At 36.1% G+C, this 27,134-nt stretch overlaps 1 protein-coding gene across 1 annotated transcript in view; it reads left to right on the forward strand.

The window, feature by feature from the left end:
• Positions 1-25,962, forward strand: part of LOC127803719 (probable starch synthase 4, chloroplastic/amyloplastic) — a 56,912-nt gene extending 30,950 nt beyond the window's left edge. Inside the window, exons 21-31 of the mRNA XM_052340155.1 lie at positions 10,816-10,945; positions 12,263-12,313; positions 12,427-12,537; positions 14,994-15,103; positions 15,317-15,485; positions 17,075-17,161; positions 17,412-17,483; positions 24,406-24,519; positions 25,235-25,296; positions 25,397-25,493; positions 25,629-25,962. Coding sequence (XP_052196115.1) covers positions 10,816-10,945; positions 12,263-12,313; positions 12,427-12,537; positions 14,994-15,103; positions 15,317-15,485; positions 17,075-17,161; positions 17,412-17,483; positions 24,406-24,519; positions 25,235-25,296; positions 25,397-25,493; positions 25,629-25,766 — 1,141 coding nt within the window. The 3' untranslated portion in view covers positions 25,767-25,962. The remainder of the gene's footprint in view (positions 1-10,815; positions 10,946-12,262; positions 12,314-12,426; positions 12,538-14,993; positions 15,104-15,316; positions 15,486-17,074; positions 17,162-17,411; positions 17,484-24,405; positions 24,520-25,234; positions 25,297-25,396; positions 25,494-25,628) is intronic.
• Positions 25,963-27,134: the final 1,172 nt, after the last annotated feature.

The raw sequence follows: 27,134 nt of genomic DNA on the forward strand, positions 1-27,134 counted from the left end.
ATGACAAGACTAAACACATTGAGATCAATAGACACTTTATAAAGGATAAACTAGTCAATGGACAACTGTGCATTCCATTTGTTCAGTCAAGGCATCAACTGGCAGATGCTTCGCCAAGGCTTTACACAACAAGGACTTCATGACTATGGTATCCAAGATAGGTATGGAGGATATTCATGCATCATCTTGAGGGGAGTGTTGGAATCTCGGGTAAAGAAGGTAGGCAAGACAGCTATTACAACTGAAAATATATAGTTATTATGGAAATGTTGACCATAATGGTGCAAGGCTATAAATGGCAGTAATCAAGGAAGACAACAAGGCAATTAATCTAAAATAATCATGAATGTTTTTAAGTTGTAATTAGGATGTTTCTTATATATACTTTCCTTATGTATTATGTTGGATCGCGTAAGGATTATCAAAAGAAGATTTGAAGATTTGTTGTTGTTGTTTCTTATTTTAGAAGTTTTTATAATTGAAATAGGATACTTTCCTAATCTAGATTTAGGAAAGTTTCCTAAATGTTGTACGTATGTATTTGTCCTTTCCTAGGCATGATTTTTTCCTTTGTTGTATTATTTCTCCTCTATAAGAGGATTGTCGTGTACATATGTTGATTAATCAAGGAAGTATTTAGTTTTTTACATGGTATTAGAGCCTTTCTATTGCTCCTAAACCCTAGTGTGCCTTCATTACACGTCTTGGTTCTCCCTGCCTTCGTTTTACTAAGCCTTCATTGCTATCCTTCGGTTCACCTGATTGCCAAGGTGAGCGTGTTAGAAATCTCAAAAGTTACTCCATATGTAATAATTGGAGAATCAACACCGATTGACCAGATAACCGGTGTTGGTGTCGGAAAATTGCATGGAATGCATCATTCCTACCGCCTTGACGATAGGAACTACCTGCAATGGGCCCAGCTAGTCAAAACCTTTCTCAAGGGTCAAGGAAGATCAACCACCTAACTGCTCCTTCTCCAAAGGCCACTGATCCTGCTTTTCCGACATGGGACATTGAAGACTCTCATCATGTCATGGTTATGGAATGCCATGCAACTCGAGATGAGTAAAAATTACATGTTTTTGGATTTTGCAAAGGAGATCTGGGACATAGTAAAACAAACTTACTCTAAAGTCTAAGATGCCTTGGCAATCTTTGAAATTAAGACAAAGATTAGTGGTACTAGGCAAACTACTTTGACTGTAACAGAGTATTATAATAAGATGAGTGGTTTGTGGTTAGAACTAGATCATTACCAAGATATAAAAATGATGTGCAGTGCGGATGCTGCCACCCTTAACCGGATATTTGAAAGGGATAGGATTGTGGAATTCTTAGTTGGTCTTAACACAGAGTTTGATTAGGTGAGGATACAAATTCTTGGTAGAGAGAGATTACCTTCTCTTAATGAAGTTTTTTCCATTGTTAGAAGTGAAGAGAACTGGAGAGGAGCCATGCTTAATGAACCAAGGACAGAGGGTTCGGCCATGGTGACAAATAAGGGGGAAGGAACAAGACCTAGAACAGGAAAGTTAAAAGCTAAAACCACCAATCGTGAAGGGCTAATATGCACCTACTGTAAGAAGCCTAGGCACACTTGAGAAACGTGCTTCAAGCTTCATGGAAAAGAGGTTGTCCTAAGTAGAATTGGAGGCTTTAAAAGTGTGGCATCAAAGAATCAGGCTTATCTATCTAGCAAGGAGCAAGAGGAGGGAGGAAAAACTGATAAGACATAACCTATCCCTGGTTTTGATCTTACTTAGTTGAATACTAAAGAAATCAATAAACTCAAGGTCTTCCTCAAATCTATTCAGGATAGGGCCTGCTTGTTTGCTCAACAAGGTAATTGTCTACATTCTACTTCTTTTTTTGCTTAAAAAACTGATAAGAATGACATTTGGATCTTAGATTTAGGAGCCACTGACCATATGACCCCTGATCCTAATGTTTTTGACACTTATGAGCCTATTGTAACCTCTAAACAGATCACAATAACCAATGGAACCTCAGTTCCCATTAAAGGACATGGCAAGGTCACCCTTAACCTAAACCTTCCCATCAAACAGGTACTTTATGTACCGAATTAGTCCACCAATCTTGTGTCTATTCATCAATTAACTAAAGATTTGAACTACCATGTTATTTTCTCTCCTCACATGTGTGAATTTCAAGCCATGAAGACAAAGAAGATGATTGGTGTTGCTAGAGAACAGAATGGACTGTATGTTTTGGTGCGAAAGGGTGATTGTCCTAGTGGAAACCAACTAAGGGTTGCTTGCTCATCTCAGTCTACCTCAAATCCTGTTGCTCACATTTGGTTACTGAATAGAATCGGTTCCTATGGAATGGAACCTAAAACCAACAATTGAGTTTGTGGAAAATCAAACTCCTTACTTGAATTTCTGAGAAAGGAAAAATATATACAGCATTACTATCTATCTTCTCCTAAATTCTAGCTGATAATGTTATCTCTTCCTATCATCTAGCAAATAGAATACACAATTATTTAAAGTTATTTACAAGATAAAGAGATAATGTACAAAATCCTATTCCTACAATTTCTCCTGATTTTTAGGCAGTTTATCCCTTTTGTTCTTCTTCTCTATCTTGATGCAACAACCCATATCTTCATAACCGAGTCCCATATCTTCATTAGACTCCTCTTTTGTTTCATACTCTTTTTCACAGAAAGACTCCTTAGAGTCTTAGGACTCTCCAACACCCCCTCTCAAGCTAAGGAATCGATATCTCTCATTCCTAGCTTGCTAATCAAAGTCTCAAAACCAGGTCTTGACATGGCTTTTGTTAGTACATCTGCCATCTGCTCTGTTGTAGGAATATAAATCAGCTTTATACCTCCTTCCCCAATTTCCCTTTGGATGAAATTTCGATCAATCCTGACATGCTTCATTCTATCATGCTGTACCGGGTTATTAACAATGCATATGGCTGATTTACTCTCACTGTACAGCCTTGTTGGTTGAGTTAGAGGCATTTGTAGGTCCTCTATTAACCTTACCAACCAAATAAGCTTGTATATACCTTGGGCTATTGCCCTGAATTCTGCTTCTGCACTGCTTCTTGCCATCACTGATTGTTTTTTGCTTCTCCATGCGACTAGGTTTCCCCATAATTTAGTACAAAACCTAGATGTTGACTGACTATCCATAACTGATCTAGCTCAGTCTGCATCGGAGAATCCTTCAGCCCCTCTTTCATCACTCTTTTGAAATAATAGTCCCTTATCAGGAGTTCCTTTTAAATATCTCAAAACATGGTATACTGCTGCCATATGTTGTTGAGTAGGAGCATGCATAAATTGGCTCAAAATGCTAACTGAATAGGCTATATCTGGCCGGGTTAGAGAGAGATAAATCAACTTCCCAACTAGCCTTTGATACCTCTCTTTATCTACCAATAAATCATCATCCTTTTTCACATATTTCCAATTTCTTTCTAGAGGTGTATATCTCGGTTTACAACCCAACATTCCTGTTTCCTTTAAAAGATCAAGAGTATATTTTCGTTGGGAGATCATAATACCTAGTTTGCTCCTTGCCACTTCCATTCCAAGGAAGTACTTCATTGTTCCCAATTCTTTGACTTCAAATTCATCCTTCAACTTCTGTTTTAGGGATGCAATCTCAAGAGTATCATCTCCTGTAATAATTATATCGTCTACATACACAATCAAAACACACTTCTTCCCATTAGTAGCATGTTTAATAAAGAGGGTATGATTAGCCTCACCTTATTTATAACCAAACTTAGTGAGAGTAGAGCTGAATTTCTTGAACCATGCCCTTGGAGACTGTTTTAATCCATAGAGAGATCTATGTAGTTTGCACACTTTTCCATTTCCCTCTTCTTTCTCAAATCCGGGTGGAACCCTCATATATACCTCTTCTTCTAATTCCCCATTTAGGAATGCATTTTTTATATCAAATTAGAACAATTCCCAGTCCATATTTACAGCAATAGATAGCAGTACTCTTATTGAATTTAGTTTTGCAACTGGTGCAAAAGTCTCCTCATAATCTATCCCATAGGTTTGAGTGAAACCTTGGGCAACCAACCTTGCCTTATAACTATCCACACTCCCATCTGATTTGTATTTGATTGTGAATACCCATTTACATCCTATAATCTTCTTGTTTTCCAGAATATCAACCACTTCCCATGTGTGATTTTCTTTTAGTGCCCTCATTTCCTCCATTACTGCCTCCTTCCACTTGGAATCGATCAATGCTTCTTGAATATTTCGAGGTATAGCTGTTTCATCTAAAGCAGTGGTGAAAGCCCTGAATTGAGGAGATAACTTGGAATATGTCAAGTAATTTGATATTGGATGCTTCACACATGATCGGTCCTAATAGCAATAGGAAGATTCAAATCACTGTCAACTGCATTGTTTCCTTCTTCATTTGCTGGACTTTCCCTAAGTTCTAACAATTGGCCGAGTTGAGGAGCTGGATGTTTACCTCTCCTTGAGTAAACTTTCATTTGCTTTTCCGAGCCCAAGTCCTCCCCTAAGTCAGTTTCCATAGGTTCTGCTGGAATTTGGGGTTCTTGAAAGGATGATAAATTTGGATAATTAGGCTCAACAATTGCTGGTTGAGAATAATCAGCTGCAGTTTTTTGAATAGAATTATCATTAGAAATAGAATGAGGGATCGGTAATGGAATGGGCATAGACACGGTAGGATCCCAATGATTGTCTTCCATTTGAGATGGAATATTTGAGTAATAGGACTCATTCTCCACAAATGTTACATCACAAGAGATTAAGAATTTTTGTGATGTAGGGCAAAAGCATTTATACCTTTTTTGGGTAGGAGAATACCCAATGAATATACACTTTGATGCCCTTGGTTCAAGTTTATTTCGATTTGGACTGGTTTGATAAACATATACCACACATCCAAATACTTTGGGAGGAAGAGTGTTTAAAATCCGAACATTGGGAAAGATGGATGTAAGGTTGTACAAAGGGGTTCGGTATTTTAGAACTTTGGAAGGCAGCCTATTGATTAGATAAGAGGCTGTTAGGACTGCCTCCCCCCAATATCTGTTAGGAATAGAACTAGTGAACATAAGAGATCTAGCCACCTCAAGCAAGTGGCGATTTTTTCTTTCAGCTATCCCATTTTGTTGAGGAGTATAGGGACAAGTACTTTGATGGAAGATCCCATTGGTTGTAAGATACTGGGTGAATGAGTGAGAAAAGTATTCCTGGCCATTGTCAGTCCTAAGGATATAAATAGAGGACTGAAAGACATTTAAAATGAGTTTATGGAAATTCTGAAAAATTGTACATGCCTCAGATTTTTCTTTCATTAGATATACCCAACACACTCTTGTGTGGTCGTCAATGAAGGTTATAAACCATCTTGCACCATTTAAGTTAGGTACTCTAGCCGGTCCCCATATATCACTATGAATCAAATGAAAAGGTTTAGAAGGGATATATGGTCTAGGTTGATGATTACTATGGGTTTGCTTGGCAAGAATACAATGATCACACTTAAGTACCAACTTTTCTTTATTCATAAATAAGTTTGGGTACAAGTGTTTCAAGTATGAAAAACTAGGATGACCAAGACGTCTATGCCATAATAAAATTTCAGAATTCAAACTAACAGTAAGAGAAAACCTATGTGGTACTTGACTAAGGGATTTCTTGTTATCGGAAAGCCAATAGAGTCCATCCTTCTCCTTAGCACTGCCAATCGTCTTCCCCGAGGATCGGTCCTGAAAAACACAATGGGAAGAAAAGAAAGTCACAATACAATCCAAGTCCTTTGTTAGTTTGCTTATTGATAACAAACTATAACTTAGGTTTGGCACATATTACACTGATTTGAGTAATAAACCAGCCACACAAACACTCCCATTTCCTTTTACCAGTGATTGAGTTCCATCAGCCATCAGTACATTTAGATCCTTATCTCCCATCTGAAAATTATCAAGTGTTGTAGTAGATCCGGTCATATGATTGGATGCCCCGGTATCTATCACCCAATAATTTTTATTCATTCTCCTAGCAGTTAAGGAAAAACACTGATTACCTTTTTGTGCCATAGAAGCTGAATAACTCGGTGCTGCATCCTCTAATTCTTTTGCAATATGAGAGCTTTGCAGTAGTTTCTGTAGGAACTCAATTTGATCATTAGTTAAACCCATACCTTGTCCTTTTGCAGCAGTTTCACTCGTGGGAACGCTTGTTGCTGCATATGCAGATCTTTCTTTCTCCTTCTTAGGTCTAGGCTTCCAGTTTGGAGGTTTCCCATGTAATTTCCAGCAGGTACTCTTTGTGTGGTAGGGTCGGTTGCAATGTTCACACCATTGCTTCTCCCTTGGGTTGTCTTCCCTTTTTGCAGCAGTGAGAGCCGATCCTGAATTAGGTTCAGTTGGTGTTGACAGCATGACTCTCTTTCGACTTTCCTCCCTCCTTACCTTTGCAAATACCTCTCGGAGAGATGGTAAGGGCTTGGTACCTAAAAGTCTTCCTCTCACCTCATCTAAATCTGGATTGAGTCCTTGGAGGAAGTCAAAAATCCTCTCCTTTTCCAGCATCTTGCTATATTTTTGGCTGTCCTCTGCACACTTCCAATTAGGATCATAAAATAGATCCTTCTCTTGCCATAGCTCCATTAAGTTGTTGTAGTATTCTGTTACTCCAAAACTGCCTTGCTTGGTAGTTTGAATTGCAGCTCTAATTTCAAAACACTGAGCTGTATTTTCTAGGTCGGAATAAATCTCCTGGACAGCATCCCAAACTTCATTTGCTGTCTTGTAAAATAGATAGGGTCGGCCTATCTTAGGTTCCATTGAATTGATAATCCAAGCCATTAGGATTGAGTTCTCTACCTCCCATCTTTGATAATCTCCTGAACTTTCTGGTGGAGTTGGAATTGCACCAGTTAGGTAGCCATATTTCCCTTTGCCTTTGATCACCAAGGTTACAGATTGAAACCATTCTCTAAAGTTTCTACCGTTCAACCTATGTTGAGTGATCTGCAAAGTATGGCTATCTAATGAAAGGATGTTGTTAGATGCTACAGCCGTTGGAACTGCCGGTTGTTGAGAAGCCGAACTGATGGAAGTTTCCGCTTCTGTTGGAGCTGCATTCCCATGGCCTTGAGGATCCATCTGCCTTGGATCTTTAGGTTAGACAGAACCTGTCTCTGATACCATGAACAGAATCGATTCCTATGGAATGGAACCTAAAACCAACAATTGAGTTTGTGGAAAATCAAACTCCTTACTTGAATTTCCGAGAAAGGAAAAATATATACAGCATTACTATCTATCTTCTCCTAAATTCTAGCGGATAATGTTATCTCTTCCTATCATCTAGCAGATAGAATACACAATTATTTAAAGTTATTTACAAGATAAAGAGATAATGTACAAAATCCTATTCCTACAATTTCTCCTGATTTTTAGGCAGTTTATCCCTTTTGTTCTTCTTCTCTATCTTGATGCAACAACCCATATCTTCATAACCAAGTCCCATATCTTCATTAGACTCCTCTTTTGTTTCATACTCTTTTTCACAGAAAGACTCCTTAGAGTCTTAGGACTCTCCAACAGTTACATCACTACAGACTTGGTCACCCTCCTTTCACTCTCCTAAAAAGCATGTTTCCTTCATTATTTAGGAATCTAGATCCAAGTACTTTTCAATGTGATGTGTGTGTAATATCTAAATATCACCCTGTGTCTTATCCAATTAGTAATAAAATGTCTTCTAAACCTTTTGCTTTGGTTCACTTAGCTGTTTGGTAAAATATAGTGTTGAAACCTAGCCCTATATAGGAGTGTTGGACCTACAGGGCTCTCCTAACTGGTCTAGGGCTCAGTGGTTTATTTCTTTTATTAATGATTGTACTCGAATGACATGGATTTTCTTATTAAAAGATAAAGCTGTTGTTGGCACTATTCTACCCTATTTTTGTAAAATGATTTCAACTCAATTTGACTCCTCTATACAGAACATTCGTACTGATAATGCAAAAGACTACTTTAATAGTCACTTGCAGCAGTTTTTTTCCCAAAATAGGGGATTGTCCTTGAGTCTTCTTGTGTAGACACTCCACAACAAAATTGAGTGGCTGAACGGTAGATGAGACATCTTCTAAATGTTGCTAGAACCCTTCTCCACCATCACCATGTTCCTAAGAATTTCTGGGGAAAAGCTGTGCTTACAGTAGCTTACTTGATTAATCGAGTGCCTTCTAAAATCCTAAACCATCAGAGCCCTTTTCAATGTTTATCTACTTATTTCCCTTACCTTAGTTTACATTCTCCTCTTCCTTTAAAAGTATTTGGCTGTGTCTCCTTTGTTCACATTCCCAAACATCATCGAGACAAGCTTGATCCTAGAGCTATTAGGTGTGTCTTCCTAGGTTACTCTCACACCCAAAAGAGATATAAATGCTATCATCTCTCTACACGGAAATTTTTATCTCCAAAGATGTAACATTTGTTGAATCCACTCCTTTCTTTGGTTCCCCTCAAGATGGTCACCAAGGGGAGAATTTGGTTTATGGTGACCATTGGCTGTGGGGATGTTTTTCCTACTCTAGAATTAGCACTTGCATGCTCCAATACTGATCAACAATCCACATCTATTCCATCTGTTTCATCCCCTCAATCCCAGCCTCCTATTCACTCCTCAAACAGCAGTGAACAAGCTACTGGGCAAGCTGCTTCTCAACAACTGAGGTCTCCAGTTAGGTTTAAAGGATTACCTTATGTATTCAACAAAAGGCAGCCTGTTCTATAGTCTCAGCATGTACCAACATTCGACCCCAGTCCATGTAAAGAATTCATACAGCCTTCAATTTCAGTTCAACCTAAGCCTATTTCTGATGATTTGGATCTACCTATTGCTATTAGAAAGGGGGTCAGAAGCTGTACACAACGCACCTTGACTAATTTTCTGTCCTACCATCATCTTTCTCAAAACCACAAAAGCTTCCTAGCATCTTTGGATTCTATTGTCATTCCTAAATTAGTAGATGTGATCCTAAATGATCAGAACTGGAAACAAGCTATGCTGGAGGAAATGAGAGCACTAAAGAAGAATTAGACATGGGAAGTGGTCTCTCAGCCAAAGGGAGTCATACCAGTAGGTTGCAAGTGGGTTTTCAATGTGAAATACAAGGTTGATGGAACCTTGGAGAGATATAAAGCCAGGTTGGTGGCCAAGGGCTCTACTCAGTCCTATGGCATAGATTATTTTGAAACATTTGCCCCCACGACAAAGATGACAACAGTAAAAATTCTCATTTCATTAGCAGCCTATTTTGGATGGAAATTACAGTAGTTGGATATAAAGAATGTCTTCCTACATGGAGATTTGGAAGAGGAAGTATGCATGGATTTGCCTCCGGGATTCCAAGAAGGAGATACCAGGAAAGTGTGCGAGCTCAAGAAGGCCGGCCCTCTATGGACTCAAGCAGTCCCCAAGGGCCTAGTTTGGTCGATTCTCTAAGGCCGTGAAAGCTATGGGTTACAATCAAAGCAGGGGTGATCACACCCTTTTCATAAAGCACTCAAGGGAAGAGAAAGTCACAGCTCTACTAGTATATGTGGATGACATAATTGTCATCAGGAATGATGAAGAAGAATAGAAGGTGCTCAAGGAAAATTTAGCCCAAGAGTTTGAAATTAAAGACCTTGGGCAAAATCCTGGCAATCACCCAGTTGATAAGGGAAGATATCAATAGTTGGTTAGCATTGATATATCTCTCCCATTCTAGGCTAGATATTGCTTATGCTATTAGCCTTGTAAGCCAATTCATGCACAACCCAACTAAGGAACATAAGCAGGCTGTAAGGAAGATTCTAAGCTATCTAAAAGCTACTCCAGGACGGGGGATATTGTTCAAAACAGGGGCTGAGTTGGATGTTAAAGGTTTCACCAATGTTGACTATGCAGGATCTCTCACTGATAGGAGATCAATCACAGGGTATTGTGTGTTCCTAGGTAGAAATCTTGTATCTTAGAGGAGCAAGAAACAGAGTGTTGTGGCTAGATCAAGTGCGGAGGCAGAGTTTAGAGCAATGGTACTTGTGCGGCTAAGAATCATCCTAGAAGACTTGAGGATCAAGATTCAAGGTTCAATTGGACTATTCTGTGACAACCAATCAGCCATAAGTATTGCACACAATCCTGTCCATCATGACAAGACAAAACATATAGAAATAGATCGGCACTTCAAAAGAGAAAAGTTGGATGCAGGTCTAATTCATATTCCTCATGTTCCATTTGAGGAACAAGTGGCTGATTTGTTCACTAAGGGGCTGACAGTAAAACAGTTTGAAGACCTAATATGCAAGCTGGGAATGAAAAACATTTATTCTCCAACTTGAGGGGGAGTGTTGGATCGCGTAAGGATTATCAAAGGAAGATTTGAAGATTTGTTGTTCATGTTTCTTATTTTAGTAGTTTCTATAATTGGAATAGGATACTTTCCTAATCCAGATTTAGGAAAGTTTCTTAAATGTTGTACATATGTATCTTTCCTTTCCTTGGCATTATTTGTTTCCTTTGTTGTATTATTTCTCCTCAATAAGGGGACTGCCTTGTACATATGTAGATTAATCAAGGAAGTATTCAGTTTTTTTACATATTCTTTCCTTTTTTAAATTCCTAAACTGTAAATTCTGAGATTATAAATAGATGATAATCCGAAGAGGCAAGGAGTCTTTTGCGTACACTTTCAAAGCCTAGTTGCTGCTATTTTTACAATAACTATCCCTTTTTCCCCTTTGAACTGATTAGTTACTTGATTATGTCAGATTCTCTTATTTCTCCCGAGCTTCATTGGATTATATAGTAAAATCAGGAAAGCAACCTGATGTTTTACACATACATAACTGGCAAACTGCTGTCATTGGGCCACTTTTCTGGGATGTTTTTGTTAAACAGGTGCAACTTGTAACTATTGTTCTTCTCTTTTCCATCATATTGAATGATATGATATGCCTGCTGATTACCTTTTAATATCAAAATTCTGTTTTACTGATGAGTATAATATATTTTGGCACTTCTTATTTATTTAATTTTTGCATCGGGGTGTTTGCAACTTATCATGTATTATGACTAACCTTGGGGACATGTACATTTACTATACATGTCAATCTTTACCATGCAAAAAGTGTCCATGTGTTCTGGTTTCAAACCAGCTTCTCTACTTAATTTTTCCCCCCCTTTTTCTTGTCTTCAATATCACTCACTATTTTGCCTTTTGAGTTTTTTTTCACCTGGGTCGAAATATGGCTTTCAAATTAAGTTCTAAATTAGTGGATGCTGCTAAAGGGAGTGGGGAGGCCATATGCAAAAAGGAAGAGACTCAATGGTAGATGCAAATAGAGCTTTTGCACATTTTCATTAATCCATAAACAAGATCTATATATAGACACATAGATCCATGGAATAGATACATAGATCCACAGAATCAAGAGAAAAAGAAAGAATCGAAATTGATCGATATATTTCTCGAAAAAAACGAAAAGGAAACGAAAGATGAAAGATAAATCATGGATCAACTAAGCCCTCTCAGGGACTTGCTTAAGAATAAGAAAGAGGAACCTATTTTATATGTTGTCATGACCCTAGGGTTTCAGTAGAGAATTAGGGCCAATTTCAGGAAGAATTAGGGAAGAATTTGTGAAAGAGAGGGGAAAACAGAAAGAGGCGGAAGAAACAGGGAGATCGAGAGAGAGAATAGAGGGAGAATTAGAGAGAATCAGAAGGGAGAAAAAAAGGAAGAGAAGCTGAGGGAAAGAAATGGACAGGTCTGAGAGGGAGAGAGAGTTTGGAGAGAGAAAACAAATGTTCAATTGATATTTCTGGATATCCCTTTACAACAGTCCTAGTAGCTTTATATACCTACTTCAACAGCTTGACAAAAAATACAAGAAGTAAAATAATTATCCTAAGAACTTCAACAGAATTAGCTACTCCTCCTGAGGGACATTCTGCTATACTCAACCCCACCGTAAGCTCTTATACATCCTAGGGTCTTGACATATGTTAATTTCTCCCGCCAAGTTTTCTTGGTCTTCCTCTAGTATTTTCATTAAATTGGAGTTGCCCTTGAGCACATAATTTTTTTTTTTTTTTTGTCAAATGTATTGTGCTCCCCATTGTTGCTTCTCTATTCATTTCTATGCTAATAGTAGAGTAAATAAATGCTACTTGTGAAATATATTCTCATGACATTGTTCTAATTTGAATATATAGGGTCTTGGAGGTACAAGGATATTGCTGACATGTCATGGTTTTGATTCTCAGGTGCATTTCTTGAGCTATTTTTCATTTTTCTGGACTTCTTGACAGATTTTGGATGGATCCTTGCAAATTTTGACATTATCAATTATTGTTACTCTTTACATGTGTTACATTAGTGTCTTGAGCAACCTAACAAGCTAGCATTGTGTGGACTTGATCCGTCTAGACTACACCGTCCTGATCGCTTGCAAGATAACTCTAAGACACATCTTGCCAACATTTTAAAGGTAACTTTTCTTCCAACTTATGCTTATTTAGTTTAAATGCGTATTCAGCTTAAGTTTTCCAGGTGTGTTATTGTCTTTCTTAACATTAGGACGTGTCTTGGTGACTTTGTGGAGGTATTTTGCTATTTAGAAACTTATGAAAAGGAAAAAATTGTTGCATTAAATGACCAAGTGAATGGACTGCATTGGATGACATATATTGCCCATCTTAAATGAGACGTTCAATAGAAAATTTCCAATAAGAAGGGCCCTGAGAAAATGTTCTTTACATATCCATAATCCTTCTTCTGTAGTCAAAATAACTTTCATCACATATATTTATATTTATATAGAACTAAGATCAATACTGTATTAGTATTAGTTTATGACTCAACTTGTATCCTATGTTACATGAATTATGCATTTTCAAGCATTGTACTGGTGTCGACATGACATGTCACTGGTATATGGGGTATGTGTCAACTCTTCAAGCCTGTTTTCTTTATTGTTTTTAGTTTTTAGTTTTCAAAAACAATGAAAACGTGTTTACTTTCATATTTTCAAAAATATATTTTAGAAAACAAGAAAATTTTTTATAAAGAAAACTTAAAACAACAAAAATTCATTTTGGTTGTTTTCATCACAAATACGCTCAAAATTTTCAAAACGTCAAAAACGGTACAAACAAAAAGAACGTGTTTTCAGCAATATCAAAATAGACATTCAAAACACAACTGAAAATAAATTCAAAACTCAAAATTGAAAACTGAAACACGAAGAGAACAACCCCTTCATTTCTTGACTCTTCATTTTTCAAGTTCGTGTTAATTTTTGTTTTTTCTGTATTTAATTTATTTTTAATTTAAAATAATAAAAATTAACAACATATTTTGATTTATTATTTCTGTTAATCTGCTTTTAGCCTTTTAAAATATATGTGTATGAGATCACCCAAATTGCTTGCCTACTAGTGACCATTTTATCTAATATCTATGGTAACATACCCTTAATTTTTAGTTATAGAACTAAAAGATAAAAAAGATTTGCATGTGTAGGGGTAAGGTAGTAAGATTTATTATTTTCTATGTTGTATCCCATTATTTGTGTCCTACATTCGAATATATATCTCTGTATCCGACACCCGTATTTGGGTCCATGTAACATAGCTTGAATCATATTTTAGCATTAAGTTGCTACTCGGTGCAGGATCAGCTTAAGACTAGGACGGGCCATAGGCGACAATTATTTTAGTGGCCTTTACTAATATAAATAAATAATAAAAATTATTGAAAAGTTATTTTTCTTGTTTATTGAGATGCAAAATCATTAATTAAATTTTTGTATTCAAGTTTAGGAAGCAAATCTTTTTCAATTGACAATATAGCCAAATTACTTAAATTTTTTTTGTGATGTAGTTGAACGTAAATAAGATTTTATTAATTTTAATTTTGAAAACTTTTTTCTGCTGAATCTACAGTAACACGAATAATTAATAGTATTTTATAAGCTATCCATGCATTTGGAAAAAAATTTACCTTTGTTATAAAATTCAGTTTCGCAAGTTGTGTTTTTATTTATATGGTTATAATTTCTTTTAAAACTTTTAATTTTGAAAATAAATCTAAACCATCAATATCAGAGACCATGTCATATTTTAGAAAATTTTCAAGATTTAAACAATTTTTCTTCAAATTATGGAAACACTTAACTAGATTGGGTGTTACATGGACAATAAATTCAGGTCTATAAATAGATTAGATTTATTTGCACCATAAGTCAAATTAGACTTGTCATCTGATGGATGTAATATATAAATTGGAATTTGTTAAAAAATGGATATCTTATCTCATCTAGTCTTTGGGGAGAGAAAATAGATTATAATAAATTAACTTATAAATGTAACATAATGGTTTTTTTTTCTAATTATAACTCCAGATTTATTTATTAATTTAGATTGTTCACACCACCAATGATCACGGCTATCCACTCCCATTTTCAATTTTTATATTGTTCGAGATTAGATAGGGCGTCTTTTGCATTAAATCAAATTAATGTGAGAAATATACTATTTGATACAGTTTTTACCGATGTGAGAAATACATTATTTGATACAGCTTCTACCAAATTAAACTAATTTTTCCTTGCTTGCCTGCTCTTCTCATTTTTAGGAGGCCCCACCCTTTTGGGGGCCCTAGGCATAGGCCTTAGTGGCCTATGCCTTGAGCTGGTACTGACTCGGTGGTCTCAGTGGTAGAATTACTAATCTTAATAGAAGATGTGGTTCCCAGTTGCTCTGTTCATTTACATAATGCATCCTTGCACCAACTGCCCAGTTTCTGTGGAAGGGATTGCTATAAAGCCATATTCTTGCTATTTTTATCTCTACAGTGAATGTCTTCACTATAAAGGAGCTGCTTCATTTTTTGTGACTACAATCACTTTGACTTTCTGTTTGGGTTACTTTAACAAATTTGCAGGGCGGAATTGTTTACTCCAATAAGGTTATAATAATGTCCTCTGTGCATTCAAAAGATACGATTATTTCTTGCTTGAGCCAGGGGTTGGAATCCACATTAGCCATTCACAAGTAAGTTGTGTTTTCAAGTCATTCCTGAATTTATGTGTAACTGTTGTATTATGTCTTTTCTCATGCATTTACCTTGCTGCAAATTTAAGTGAGAGAAAATATTCTTGAATAAAAAATTAAGTTTATTGACCTTTTCTTTCTGTCATGCACTATGGTGTATCATATATAGGAAATTTAACTATTAATCCTTAAAGTTTTTCTTGTTTGACACAGGGATAAGTTGCTTCTTGCTCCCTATGGATTTGACAATGCCACCTGGAATCCTTCTGTGGATAAATATCTTCCACAGACCTATAGTGCAGATGACGTGAAGGGGAAAGCTGTTTGCAAAGTTGAACTACAGCAGCAATTGCGATTATCTGAGAATGCTTCTACTGTTCTTGTGAGTGGTGAATGGATGATTTTCCACTTCTTTTCTTTATCCCACTTTTTTGTCTTTTGGTCTATTTGATCAGCTTGGAAATAGTTTGGTAATATTGCATGATAAATTACATTCCTTTTCCAGGAAAGCTGATATATTGCAAAATAATTCTAAGGATACTCATTTCATGGCGTATAGGTGCTGGGGGGGGGGAACACCAGTATGTGTATTTGAAATAAAGAAACGAGTTGCATATACTGGAAAGGATTTGATAGGTCAATTGCTAATTAAGTTCTGGTTCCACTCCGATATTGATGTAAGTTTCAAGACATGGCCAGTTATGTGAATTGGCTGTTAGTATCTTGCTCTAAGAGGTGAATTTCACTGTCCTCATTTCAAATTAATAAACAAGTTTCTGACTTTTCTGTTTGGACAAATAAACTGTTGGTTTATCATCATTTTGTAGTCTAAAAGAGCTCCTCTTGCTGCTCCTCTGTCCTCATGAATTGGAATATGGGTATCATTTCATGTTTGTCACCATATCTTTGGAAACTTGTTATTGGGTGGTGACCATGAGCAGATTGGAAGAGATTTCATCATTGCTATCCTGACTCTGTGTGCTAGCATGCATCACAGGATGTCGTGTTTGCATGTTAGTATGTAACTTCGGATTCAGAAAACGATTGAAGAAGCTCATCTCAATTGTAAGCATGTGATTCTGGATTCAGAATAACTCCAGAATATAAGATAGACAAAAAATCTCAAACATGCATGGGCTGAAAAATTTCTATTACATTGAAAAATATATACAGAAAAATTTATGAATGAACTGCTATGGTAATGGTATCCAGTATCTATTCTGATCGAAACTTTAGGTGGCCATAATAAAATACAGCACTGGTACTATGGCAAGAGAAAAGATGTGAGCAATGTTTAACAGCTAGAAATGGAGAATACACTTCTCTTTGAGATGAGGACATCAGACCTGTTACTAGCGATCACTAAACTCTTTTTACTGCACATAATAAAAACAGTGAATTTAATTTGAAGGAAAAAAGTCCTAGTAGATTTTGGATCAATAACCTTGGGTTTCAAGACATTAGTTCCTGTGACCTGTATTATGAGGTGCTATGGATGTGTTGGACATTAGATTCATTTATGAGATCTTAAAATACCGACATACATAAAGCTTCACACTTGACCTATGACAATTAACACGTGAAATTTACAAGGCCACGGCATTGTTTCTGGCTCTTTAAGATCTGCTGACATATGGATATTGTACTTATTCTGAGTGGTACCCCACTTTTGAGCTGAACAATGACTCAAAATCTAATTGGCTGGAATTTCATTTGTAAAATATATGAGAGATAATATCTTCTTTATGTAGACATAGAGGCTAGAATGAGTGGTTATTTCTTTTGACATGTAAAATGCAGTGCGCAGCCTGATGAGTGTGTTATGTTGTTCAATACTTCATTTTATTTTTATTCTTCAATTTTTTTTTTCAAAATTCTTCAAGTTGCATGGTTTGTGTTATGCATATATTCTGTTTTCTCTAATTTTACCTACATGTTTTTACCAGATTTTAAAGAATTAATATGTTGCAGGTTGGCTGCATTTTTTCAGGAGTATTGGACATTGACCTAGAGAATTTCAAGGCACTTGTATTGGCAGCTTCCAGAAAAGGTGTCCAGGTTTGTCACTGCTTAGGTTTCCCTTTTCAAGGAAAGGATGGCTTGACTGACCAACATCCCTTATAACCCAACCATTGTTATGGTAAGGGTATGCCTCAAAGCAATGGGATAATGATAAACAATTCTGAACAAAAAGGATTAGCTTTCATCTCGGAAATTTTCTTTTGAAGCTTCATATTTGTACAATAATTCTTCTATTATTATCATATCATTTTTCCATTAAGTTGATTTGTCTGGTCTTTTTCTGCAGTTCGTCTTTATGGGGACGGGCAAAGTTCCAGGGATAAACTGGGCACTGGAAACCTTTCAGGAAGAACTCCAGGTACCATATTGCTTCCTTAAGTTTATTGTGCTTTATGGCTACATTTGTCTTCTGTGCACTCAGGGTCGGACATGGAAGTGTAAAAAGAGTATACTATAGTAACATGAGAAAGAAGAGCTGTTATGTAGCTAAAATATTAGCCTGTATCTGTATATGCTACTAATGGAAATTTATCTTTTTCTGTAACTGTGCTGCTTACAAATGTTCGTGTGGATGGTCTAGGACTGAATTGTGACTTGTCTGATACGACTGATTTTTTTAGAAGAACTATAGCCTTATAGGCTGTCAATATTTTGAATTAAATACATCATATATACATATCCAGACTTTATCCCACTATGTGGGGTCGGCTACATGAATTCTAAACTTCCATGTATTTCTGTCTTTTGTCATATCTTCATTTAGGCTCATACACTGCATATCAAACTTTAATGTCTCTCCCAAAGTCTTCTTGAGTCTGGCTCTATCTCTTTTTTTGACTAATTGTTCCATTTCATCAACTCTTCTCACATGAGCAGCTTTTGGTCTCCTTCTCACATAACCAAACCATCTTAGTCTAGTCTCTCTCATCTTCTCCTTAATTGGCACTACTTCTACCTTATTACAAATAATGTCATTTCTAATTTTATCTTTTCTTGTATGGTCGCACATCCATCTTAGCATCCTCATCTCCGTTACATTCGTCTTTTGTTCATGCTGGTATTTGACTGCCCAACATTTGGAGCCATATAACAAGATTGGTCTTATAGCTTGTCCTATAGAATTTTCTTTTCAATTTTAATGGGATTTTACCATCACATAACACCCCCGATGCATTTCTCCATTTTAGCCAACCTGCCTTAATTCTATGCGTGAAATCCTCGTGAATTTCTCCATCTTTTTGAATCACTGATCCTAAATATCGAAAATAGTCTTTTCTTTGTAAGATTTGGTCTTCCAATTTTATTATAACATCCTCCACTCTTGCATTCTTACTAAATTTACATTCCATATACTTTGTTTTCCTTCTACTTAATTTAAATCCCTTAGATTCTAAATTGTTTCTCCACAACTCAAGCTTAGTGTTCACTCTCTCTTTTGTTTCATCCACCAACACTATGTCATCTGCAAATAGCATACACCATGACACCTCTGTCTGAATGTGTTTAGTGAGTTCATTCATTACTAAAGCAAATAAGTATGGATTTAATGCAGAACCTTGGTGCAGTCTCATTGTAATTTTAAATGGTTCAGTATCCCCTTCGCATGTTCTGACTCGTGTCTCTGCATCGTGATACATGTCCTTAAGGGCTTGTATATAGACTATTCAGACTCCTTTCTTCTCTAAAACCCTCCATAATATTTCTCTAGGGACTCTATCATAGACCTTTTCTAGATCTATAAACACCATATGCATGTCCTTCTGCTGATCCCGATACATTTCCATTAGGCGTCTCAGTAGGTATATAGCTTTATTATTGACCTACCAGACATGAAACCAAATTGATTTTCCGAGACATCTGTTTCTTTTCTGAGCCTTTGCTCTATTACTTTCTCCCAAAGTTTCAGGGTATGGCTCATTAACTTAATTCTTCTATAATTTTCACAGTTTTGAACATCTCCCTTGTTCTTGTATATAGAAACCAAAGTACTATTCCTCCACTCATCTAGCATATTTTTTGATTTAAGGATCGCGTTAAATAATTTTGTTAGCCAAGAGATGCCATCTTCTCCCATGCATTTCCATGCTTCTATTGGTATATTATTCGGTCCCACCGCCTTATAATTTTTCATTTTTTTTAATGCTTGAATTATTTCATTTGAACTTATGCATCTATAAAATGTATAGCTCACGTTCCCTTCGGAGTTACTAAGATGTTCCAACCTAACTCTTGTGCCTCACCATCATTGAATAATTTTGTGAAATACTCTTTCCATCTCTCAAGGCTGGATATGTTGTTGTTGTTTTTTACTCTTTCCATCTCTCCTTAATCACTCCCTCATTCACTAATACATTTTGGTTTTCATCTTTTATGCATTTCATTTAGTTTAGATCCCTTATTTTTCTTTCCCTTGCTTTAGCTAATTTATATATATTCATTTCTCCGTTTTTTGTATCAAGTCGTTTATATAGATTCTCATATGCTTTTGATCTTGCTTCACTAACAGCTCTTTTTACTGCCTTTTTGCTTCTTTATAATTTTTTAGATTTTTTTCATTGTTACACTGATATATAGCCTTATAGCAAGTTTTCTTATTTCTAATTTTCAATTGTACCTCTTTATTCCACCACGAAAGACTCCTTAAGGTTTGGGGCTCTACCATTTCTCCCTTCAAGGACTACCTTTGCTGTGCTTTTCAGGGTAGTAGCTATTTCCCTCCACATTTGGTTTGCCTGTCCTTCTCCATTCCATTCCCTTCTCCCCCTTAATTTTTCTTTGAAGATTAGTTGTTTCTCCCCTTTTAAATCCTACCACCTAATTCTTGAATTTTGTTTTATGTGATTTTTTCTCTTCCAATTTCTTACTTGGACGTCAAGTATCAAAAGTCTATGTTGAATAGTCAAACACTCCCCCGGTATCACCTTACAATCCCTATAACATAACCGATCCTCTTGTCTCATGAGGAAGTAATCTATTTGGGTGTTTAATGTGACATTTTTATACGTGATTAAGTGTTCGTCCCGTTTTTTGAACGTAATATTGGTTATGATAAGCCCATATACAACAACAACAACATATCCAGCCTTTATCCCACTATGTGGGGTCAGCTACATGAATTCTAGACTTCCATGTATTTCTGTCTTTTGTCATATCCTCATTTAGATCCATATATTTCATATCAAATTTTAATGTCTCTCCCAAAGTCTTCTTGGGTCTACCTCTACCTCTTTTTGTGACTAATTGTTCCATTTCATCAACTCTCTCACAGGAGCGTCTCTTAGTCTCCTTCTCACATGACCAAACCATCTTAGTCTAGTCTCTCTCATCTTCTCCTCGATTGGCACTACTCCTACCTTATTACGAATAACTTCATTTCTAATTTTATCCTTTCTTGTATGTCCGCACATCCATCTTAACATCCTCATCTCCGCTACACTTGTCTTTTGCTCATGCTGGTATTTGACTGCCCAACATTCTGAGCCATACAACAAGACTGGTCTTATAGCTGTCCTATAAAATTTTCCTTTCAATTTTAATGGGATTTTACCATCACATAACACCCCCGATGCATTTCTCCATTTTAGCCAACCTGCCTTAATTCTATGTGCGACATCCTCGTGGATTTCTCCATTTTTTTGAATCACTGATCCCAAATATCGAAAATGGTCTTTTCTTTGTAAGATTTGGTCTTCTAATTTTATTATAACATCATCCACTCTTGCATTTTTACTAAATTTGCATTCCATATATTATGTTTTCTTTCTACTTAATTTAAATCCCTTCGATTCTAAATTGTTTCTCTACAACTCAAGCTTAGTGTTCACTCCTTCTTTTGTTTCATCCACCAACACTATGTCGTCTGCAAATAGCATACACCATGGCACATCTGTCTGAATATCTTTAGTGAGTTCATCCATTACTAGGGCAAATAAGTATGGACTTAGTGCAGAACCTTGATGCAGTCCTATTGTAGTTGTAAATGGTTCAGTATTCCCTCCGCATGTTCTGACCCTTGTCTCTACACCATGATACATGTCCTTAAGGGCTTGTATATAGGCTGTTTTGACTCTTTTCTTCTCTAAAACCCTCCATAATACTTCTCTAGGGATCCTATCATAGGCCTTTTCTAGATCTATAAACACCATATGTAGGTCCTTCTGATGATCTCGATACCTTTCCATTAAACGCCTCAGTAAATGTATAGCTTCCATTGTTGACCTACCAGGCATGAAACCAAACTGATTTTCTGACACCTTTGTTTCCTTTCTGAGCCTCTGCTCTGTTACTCTCTCCCAGAGTTTCATGGTATGACTCATTAACTTAATTCCTCTATAATTTTCACAGTTTTGAACATCTCCTTTGTTCTTGTATATAGGAACCAAAGTACTCTTCCTCCACTCATCTGGCATCTTTTTTGATTTAAGGATGGCGTTAAATAGTTGCGTTAGCCAGGAGATGCCATCTTCTCCCATGCATTTCCATGCTTCTATTGGTATATTATCTGGTCCCACTGCCTTGTGATTTTTCATCTTTTTTAATACTTGTCTTATTTCATTTGAACTTATACGTCGATAGAATGTGTAGCTCACATTCCCTTCAGGGTTACTAAGATGTCCCAACCTAACTCTTGTGTCACCACCATCATTGAATAATTTTGTGAAATACTCCTTCCATCTCTCCTTAATCGCTCCCTCATTTACTAAAACATTTTGATTGTCATCTTTTATGCATTTCACTTGATTTAAATCCCGTGTTTTTCTTTCTCTTGCTTTAGCTAATTTATATATATCTCTTTCTCCATCTTTTGCATCAAGTCGTTTATATAGATTCTCATATGCTTTTGACCTTGCTTCACTAACAGCTATTTTTGCTTCTTTATAATTTTTTTGATTTTCTTCGTTGTTGCATTGATATACTGCCTTATAGCAAGTTTTCTTATTTTTAATTTTCAATTATACCTCTTCATTCCACCACCAAGACTCCTTGAGGTTAGGGGCTCTACCATTTGTCTCTCCAAGGACTACCTTTGCCGTGCTTCTCAGAGCATTAGCCATTTTTTTCTACATTTGGTTTGTCTGTCTTTCTCCATTCCATTCCCTTCTACCCCTTAATTTTTCTTTGAAGATTAGTTGTTTCTCCCCTTTTAAATTCCACCACCTGATTCTTGGATTTTGTTTTATGTGATTTTTTCTCTTCCAATTTCTTACTTGGACGTCAAGTACTAGAAGTCTATGTTGAGTAGTCAAACACTCTTCCAGTATCACCTTACAATTCCTACAACATAACCGATCCTCTTGTCTCATGAGGAAGTAATCTATTTGGGTGCTTGAGGTGATATTTTTATATGTGATTAAGTGTTTGTCCCGTTTTTTGAACCTAGTATTGGTTATAATGAGCCCATATGCCATAGCAAAATCTAGGATAGATTTACCCTCATTATTAATTTTCCCGAATCCATACCCTCCGTGTACCTCTCTATATCCGTTTCCGTCTCTACCCACGTGCCCATTTAAGTCACCTCCTATAATCACTTTCTCTCCTCTTGGTATCATTTGTATGAGTCCCTCTAGGTCCTCCCAGAATTTTGCTTTTATCTCATCACCTAACCTCGCTTGTGGTGCATATGTACTAAAAATATTCATAGTCATTCTTCCTAGACTAATCTTCACCATAATAATCCTATCCCCTATTCTCTTTACATCCACTACCTCATCTATTAAGCTTTTATCCATAATAATCCCCACTCCATTTTTCGCTCGATCAGTTCCTGTGTACCATATTTTATATCCAGCTTCTGATAAAGTTTTTGCTTTTTTCCCTACCCATCTCGTCTCTTGAAGGCACATAATATTAATTTTTCTCCTAATCATCACATCCACCACTTCCATAGCTTTGCCTGTTAATGTTCCTATGTTCCATGACCCAATCCTTAATCTATGATTTTGTTTTTAGCCTTAACTTTGGATTTGATTTTGTTTTTGGCCTTGACTTTGAATTTGATTTTGTTTTTGATTTTGATTTTGGTTTTGATTTTGATTTTGATTTTGGACTAGTTTCTTTACCCATATCCGTCCAAGCAAATGCAGGAACCCTTGCTCATTTATCACTACATCCGGGCGCCGATGCAGCGGTCCTAGCTCACTTGTCACTACACGGGGGCAGTGTAGCGTGTCGCTATGAAGGGTTACGCCCACGCCCAAACGATTTTTCATAATTTGTCTAGAGTTCATGTTTTGGATCCGACTAAGTTTTACGTTGGCTGTCGGCTACCTAACACAACCATCCTCCTTTATCCAGGCTTGGGACCGGCAGTGGATAACATACCCAGGCGAAGTTTTATGATAAGCCCATATGCCATAGCAAAATCTAGAATAGACGTATCCTCATTATTAATTTTCTCAAATCTATACCCTCCATGTACCTCTCTATGGCCGTTTCCATCTCTACCCACGTGACCATTTAAGTCACCTCCTATAATCACTTTCTCTGCTCTTGATATCATTTGTATGAGTCCCTCTAGGTCCTCCCCGAATTTTGTTTTTATCTCCTCACCTAACCCTGCTTGTTCTACACCCTTTACACTTTTCACTTGAATCCTACATTACTTCCTAATTTAGTCAACTGCACAGTTAAGTCCTGACAATTACATTTCTTGGACCACATCAGCCAAGATATGAAACTTAGTTGAATAATCTAATGGGGAAAATATTAACTTGCAGCTCACATGCATTTAATATTAAATGCATGAGTGAAACATTGATTAAATTAGGGGGCATAATGGGGCTAGAGTGAAATGTAAGGTGAAAGTGCACTTCATTATGAAAACCATACCATACCTTTTTTCACCATGTGAAATACATATGATATTTTTTCATTTGTGTCTTTCTCTTTTCATGATAGAAGTTGCTGCTGTATATTTCTTTAAGATAGAGACCGCTCTAGGTGCAAAACTATAAAAAGTGGATGTTATGCCCCTTTTGCATAAACGTAGCTTTGTTTTATTTTATGTTGCTTTTTCTTCAACACTGCCAGAAATATACAAGTTAGTTGTTTCAGAACAATTACCCTTGTTTCATATTCAGACTTGAAACATATAAGCTACTTGGGATGACCGCTCTTGCGCGGCCTCCGGTACTCGTGCCCTCAGATTGAACTTGCAACCCACAACATATAGGCTACTTATTTACTATTCAATTGGAGAAACAAATGTGTTTATGGTGCTTGTTTTACCTTGTCCTCAACTGATACTCAATATCTTTGTTACTTTCCTCCTTTTGCAGGATGACTGTGTAAGATTTTTAAATGAATATGATGAAGCCTTATCTCATCTAATCTTCGCCGGATCTGATATTGTATTATGCCAATCTTTTCATGACCCATTGCTCCAAGTGCCGGTATGCATTGGCTAAAATAAATCCTATAACAATTCTAATAAATTTCTTTTAGAACCAATGTGTTTGGCTGTTCTAAAAAGTAAACTCTGTACATATATATTAACATGCATGTACTTACCTTAGGATAGATGCATATTTGTATGTGTACACATATTATAGCATGCATGGCTCTGCAAGTGCCAAAAAGGCCTTTTTCATAATCAGTTGAGCTGCAAAGCCTGTTCATTGTTCCTTTCTATCTCGATTAATGTTACTTTCTGTGTTCCTCCTACACTGGCAAAACACTTGGTATAATACATTCCATAAAGATATTAACGTGCTACTGTAATTTTGTAATAATACCATGCAGTCCAGCCAGGAACAATTTGGAAGGGATAGAATTTGGTTCCGGACATTTTATTCTTTTCCCTTTTCTACTTTCTTGTTATGTTTACTACTGTATATTTTAGATCTTTTTCATGAATTTTAGCTTAAACTGAATTGCTTCTTCCAATAGCATGCCAGGCAGCATTTGTTGTATATTTTTAAGCCATCTTTGGTAACAGCCCCGTATAACTGCCCTCCGTTTGATCCATTCTCACACACACAAATGAATGTTCTGTTTACTTGAAATATCATATAATATTTAGTTTTCTCAGTTACACCTAAATATTTTTTCACATTTGTTGTCTACTTATTTATGTATATAATCTTTTGCCAAACTCATAAATTGTAGCTGAAGGCTGTAAGATATGGAGCTGCTCCAGTTGCAGCAACTCTGATTGATAAGCACTTCAGGTTAGTTGAAAAAGAATTCAAAGTAATTAAAATAAGTATCTGTACTTTCCTTTGTTTGGCATATTGAAAGGATAAATACGAGTGCATTCCGTCTCTACAGGCAGGTCATAGATCATGACCATGATAGCAGCCAGTTCTCACGGTACATTGCCAACACCTTTGGTCATGTATCTTTAAGCCAAGCAATTGACGAAATTGTGAGCATTCCTCTATGCATCTGTGAAGTTGCATTTGTTTGTCCTTTTCAAGATGTTTGCATGTACTTGGGAGTGTGTGTGTCTTACCTGATAGGACAATTTTCAAGAAACAATCTACATTTTTGAGGTCTTCAGTGCCTTGTCCAATTGCAGAAGAACAATCCGGCCAAGTGGAATAGGAAGATAATGGATGCTATGACAAAAGACTTCTCGTGGGATGCAGAGTGTTGTGACATACATGTTAGTGCTTACACGTCGATAAAGAATTTGTGAAGCAGGTTTGAGTTTTCAATTTCTCATGTACTGTTGTATACTTGTATGACTAATGTGTGCACTGTGCACATGCATCTGTCTATGATGAAATGATAGTGCCTAAGATTATTCTCTTTAAAGTTATTGTTAATGAGTCCAACAAATCTGTACTTAACTATCGTGTTACCACTTGAAGGACTCGACCATATTCGTAAAATCACTGGGAAATTGAAATGAAAAGATAAATGAACATGAACTTTAGAAAGCATCCATGACATGGCTCAGGTGATGTACCCGGGCTGCAAATATGACAAGGTTTGACACTTTGGCTACCCTATTAGTTGCAATTACAAAATATTACTGATAATATTATTCCGTGTTGGTTATTTGAATAAGGTGTGTACGGACATCATTTTTAGCTGAAACTATTATAAATTATGGATGTTCAACTTGGTTTTATTGAGGCAACAACATGCAAGTATTATAAATAATAGTTGATCTGATTATTAAAACTGCTGCTTGTATAGTTATAGGTCCGAATTCGTTGGGCCGTAATGGACTGTTGGCCGTCGGCGGAGACTTGCGCTGTGTTTACTGCAGGAAAGTGCAAATTTTCAAACCCGTAAAGAAGTGCATGAGGGGAAGAGATGCAGGAGAGATAAATGCCTAATTCTCCTTTGCAAATGGATTGTTACTTTTTTTTTTTTTTTCTTTTCTGAATGAGATAAATAGCAACTCTTAAAACTTATTTTCCTCCAAAAGGAAAATGATATTTTTACAGATTTTTTTAAACTTTCAAAATAATAAAATAGTAACTACTTTATAAGTGTTGGTAATTATTTTGATGCCCAATTACAAAGGAAATCGTTTGAAATCTAATTTTTTTGTTTTTATTTTTAGAGTACAAATTCAATGTTTTCAATAACAATATGTTCAAATAAAAACTATATAATTTAAATTCAAAATAACAAATAAAAAAGGTCAAATTAATCTATTTAAGGGGACCCTTAATTGTGTTTTTATATGTGTTTATAAGAAATCATAAATTTTATTTATTTATTTTTTAAAATAAATAATCTCAGTTCTAAATTATAAAAATTATATTTATAATTTTATAAATTATAATCTCCGTTCTAATTTTTTATATTTTTATAAGAATTATCGTTATAATTTAAATTCATATCTTTTTAATAATAAAAGAGAAATTTATATTTATATTTATTGTCAAGAGCTCTTACCCGTGACCTCCAACCAGGCCTAAGATTGTATAATTAATATCAATGAGCAGACACAAAGGTTTAACGCTGGAGTGGTCTATCAAGGTCCTGATAGCTTATGTGATGACCCCACGAGAGACGAATCAAATACATGCCCTTCAGGGGGGTCAAC

Source organism: Diospyros lotus, chromosome 6 (assembly GCF_014633365.1).
Source record: "Diospyros lotus cultivar Yz01 chromosome 6, ASM1463336v1, whole genome shotgun sequence".
Classification (NCBI taxonomy): domain Eukaryota; kingdom Viridiplantae; phylum Streptophyta; class Magnoliopsida; order Ericales; family Ebenaceae; genus Diospyros; species Diospyros lotus.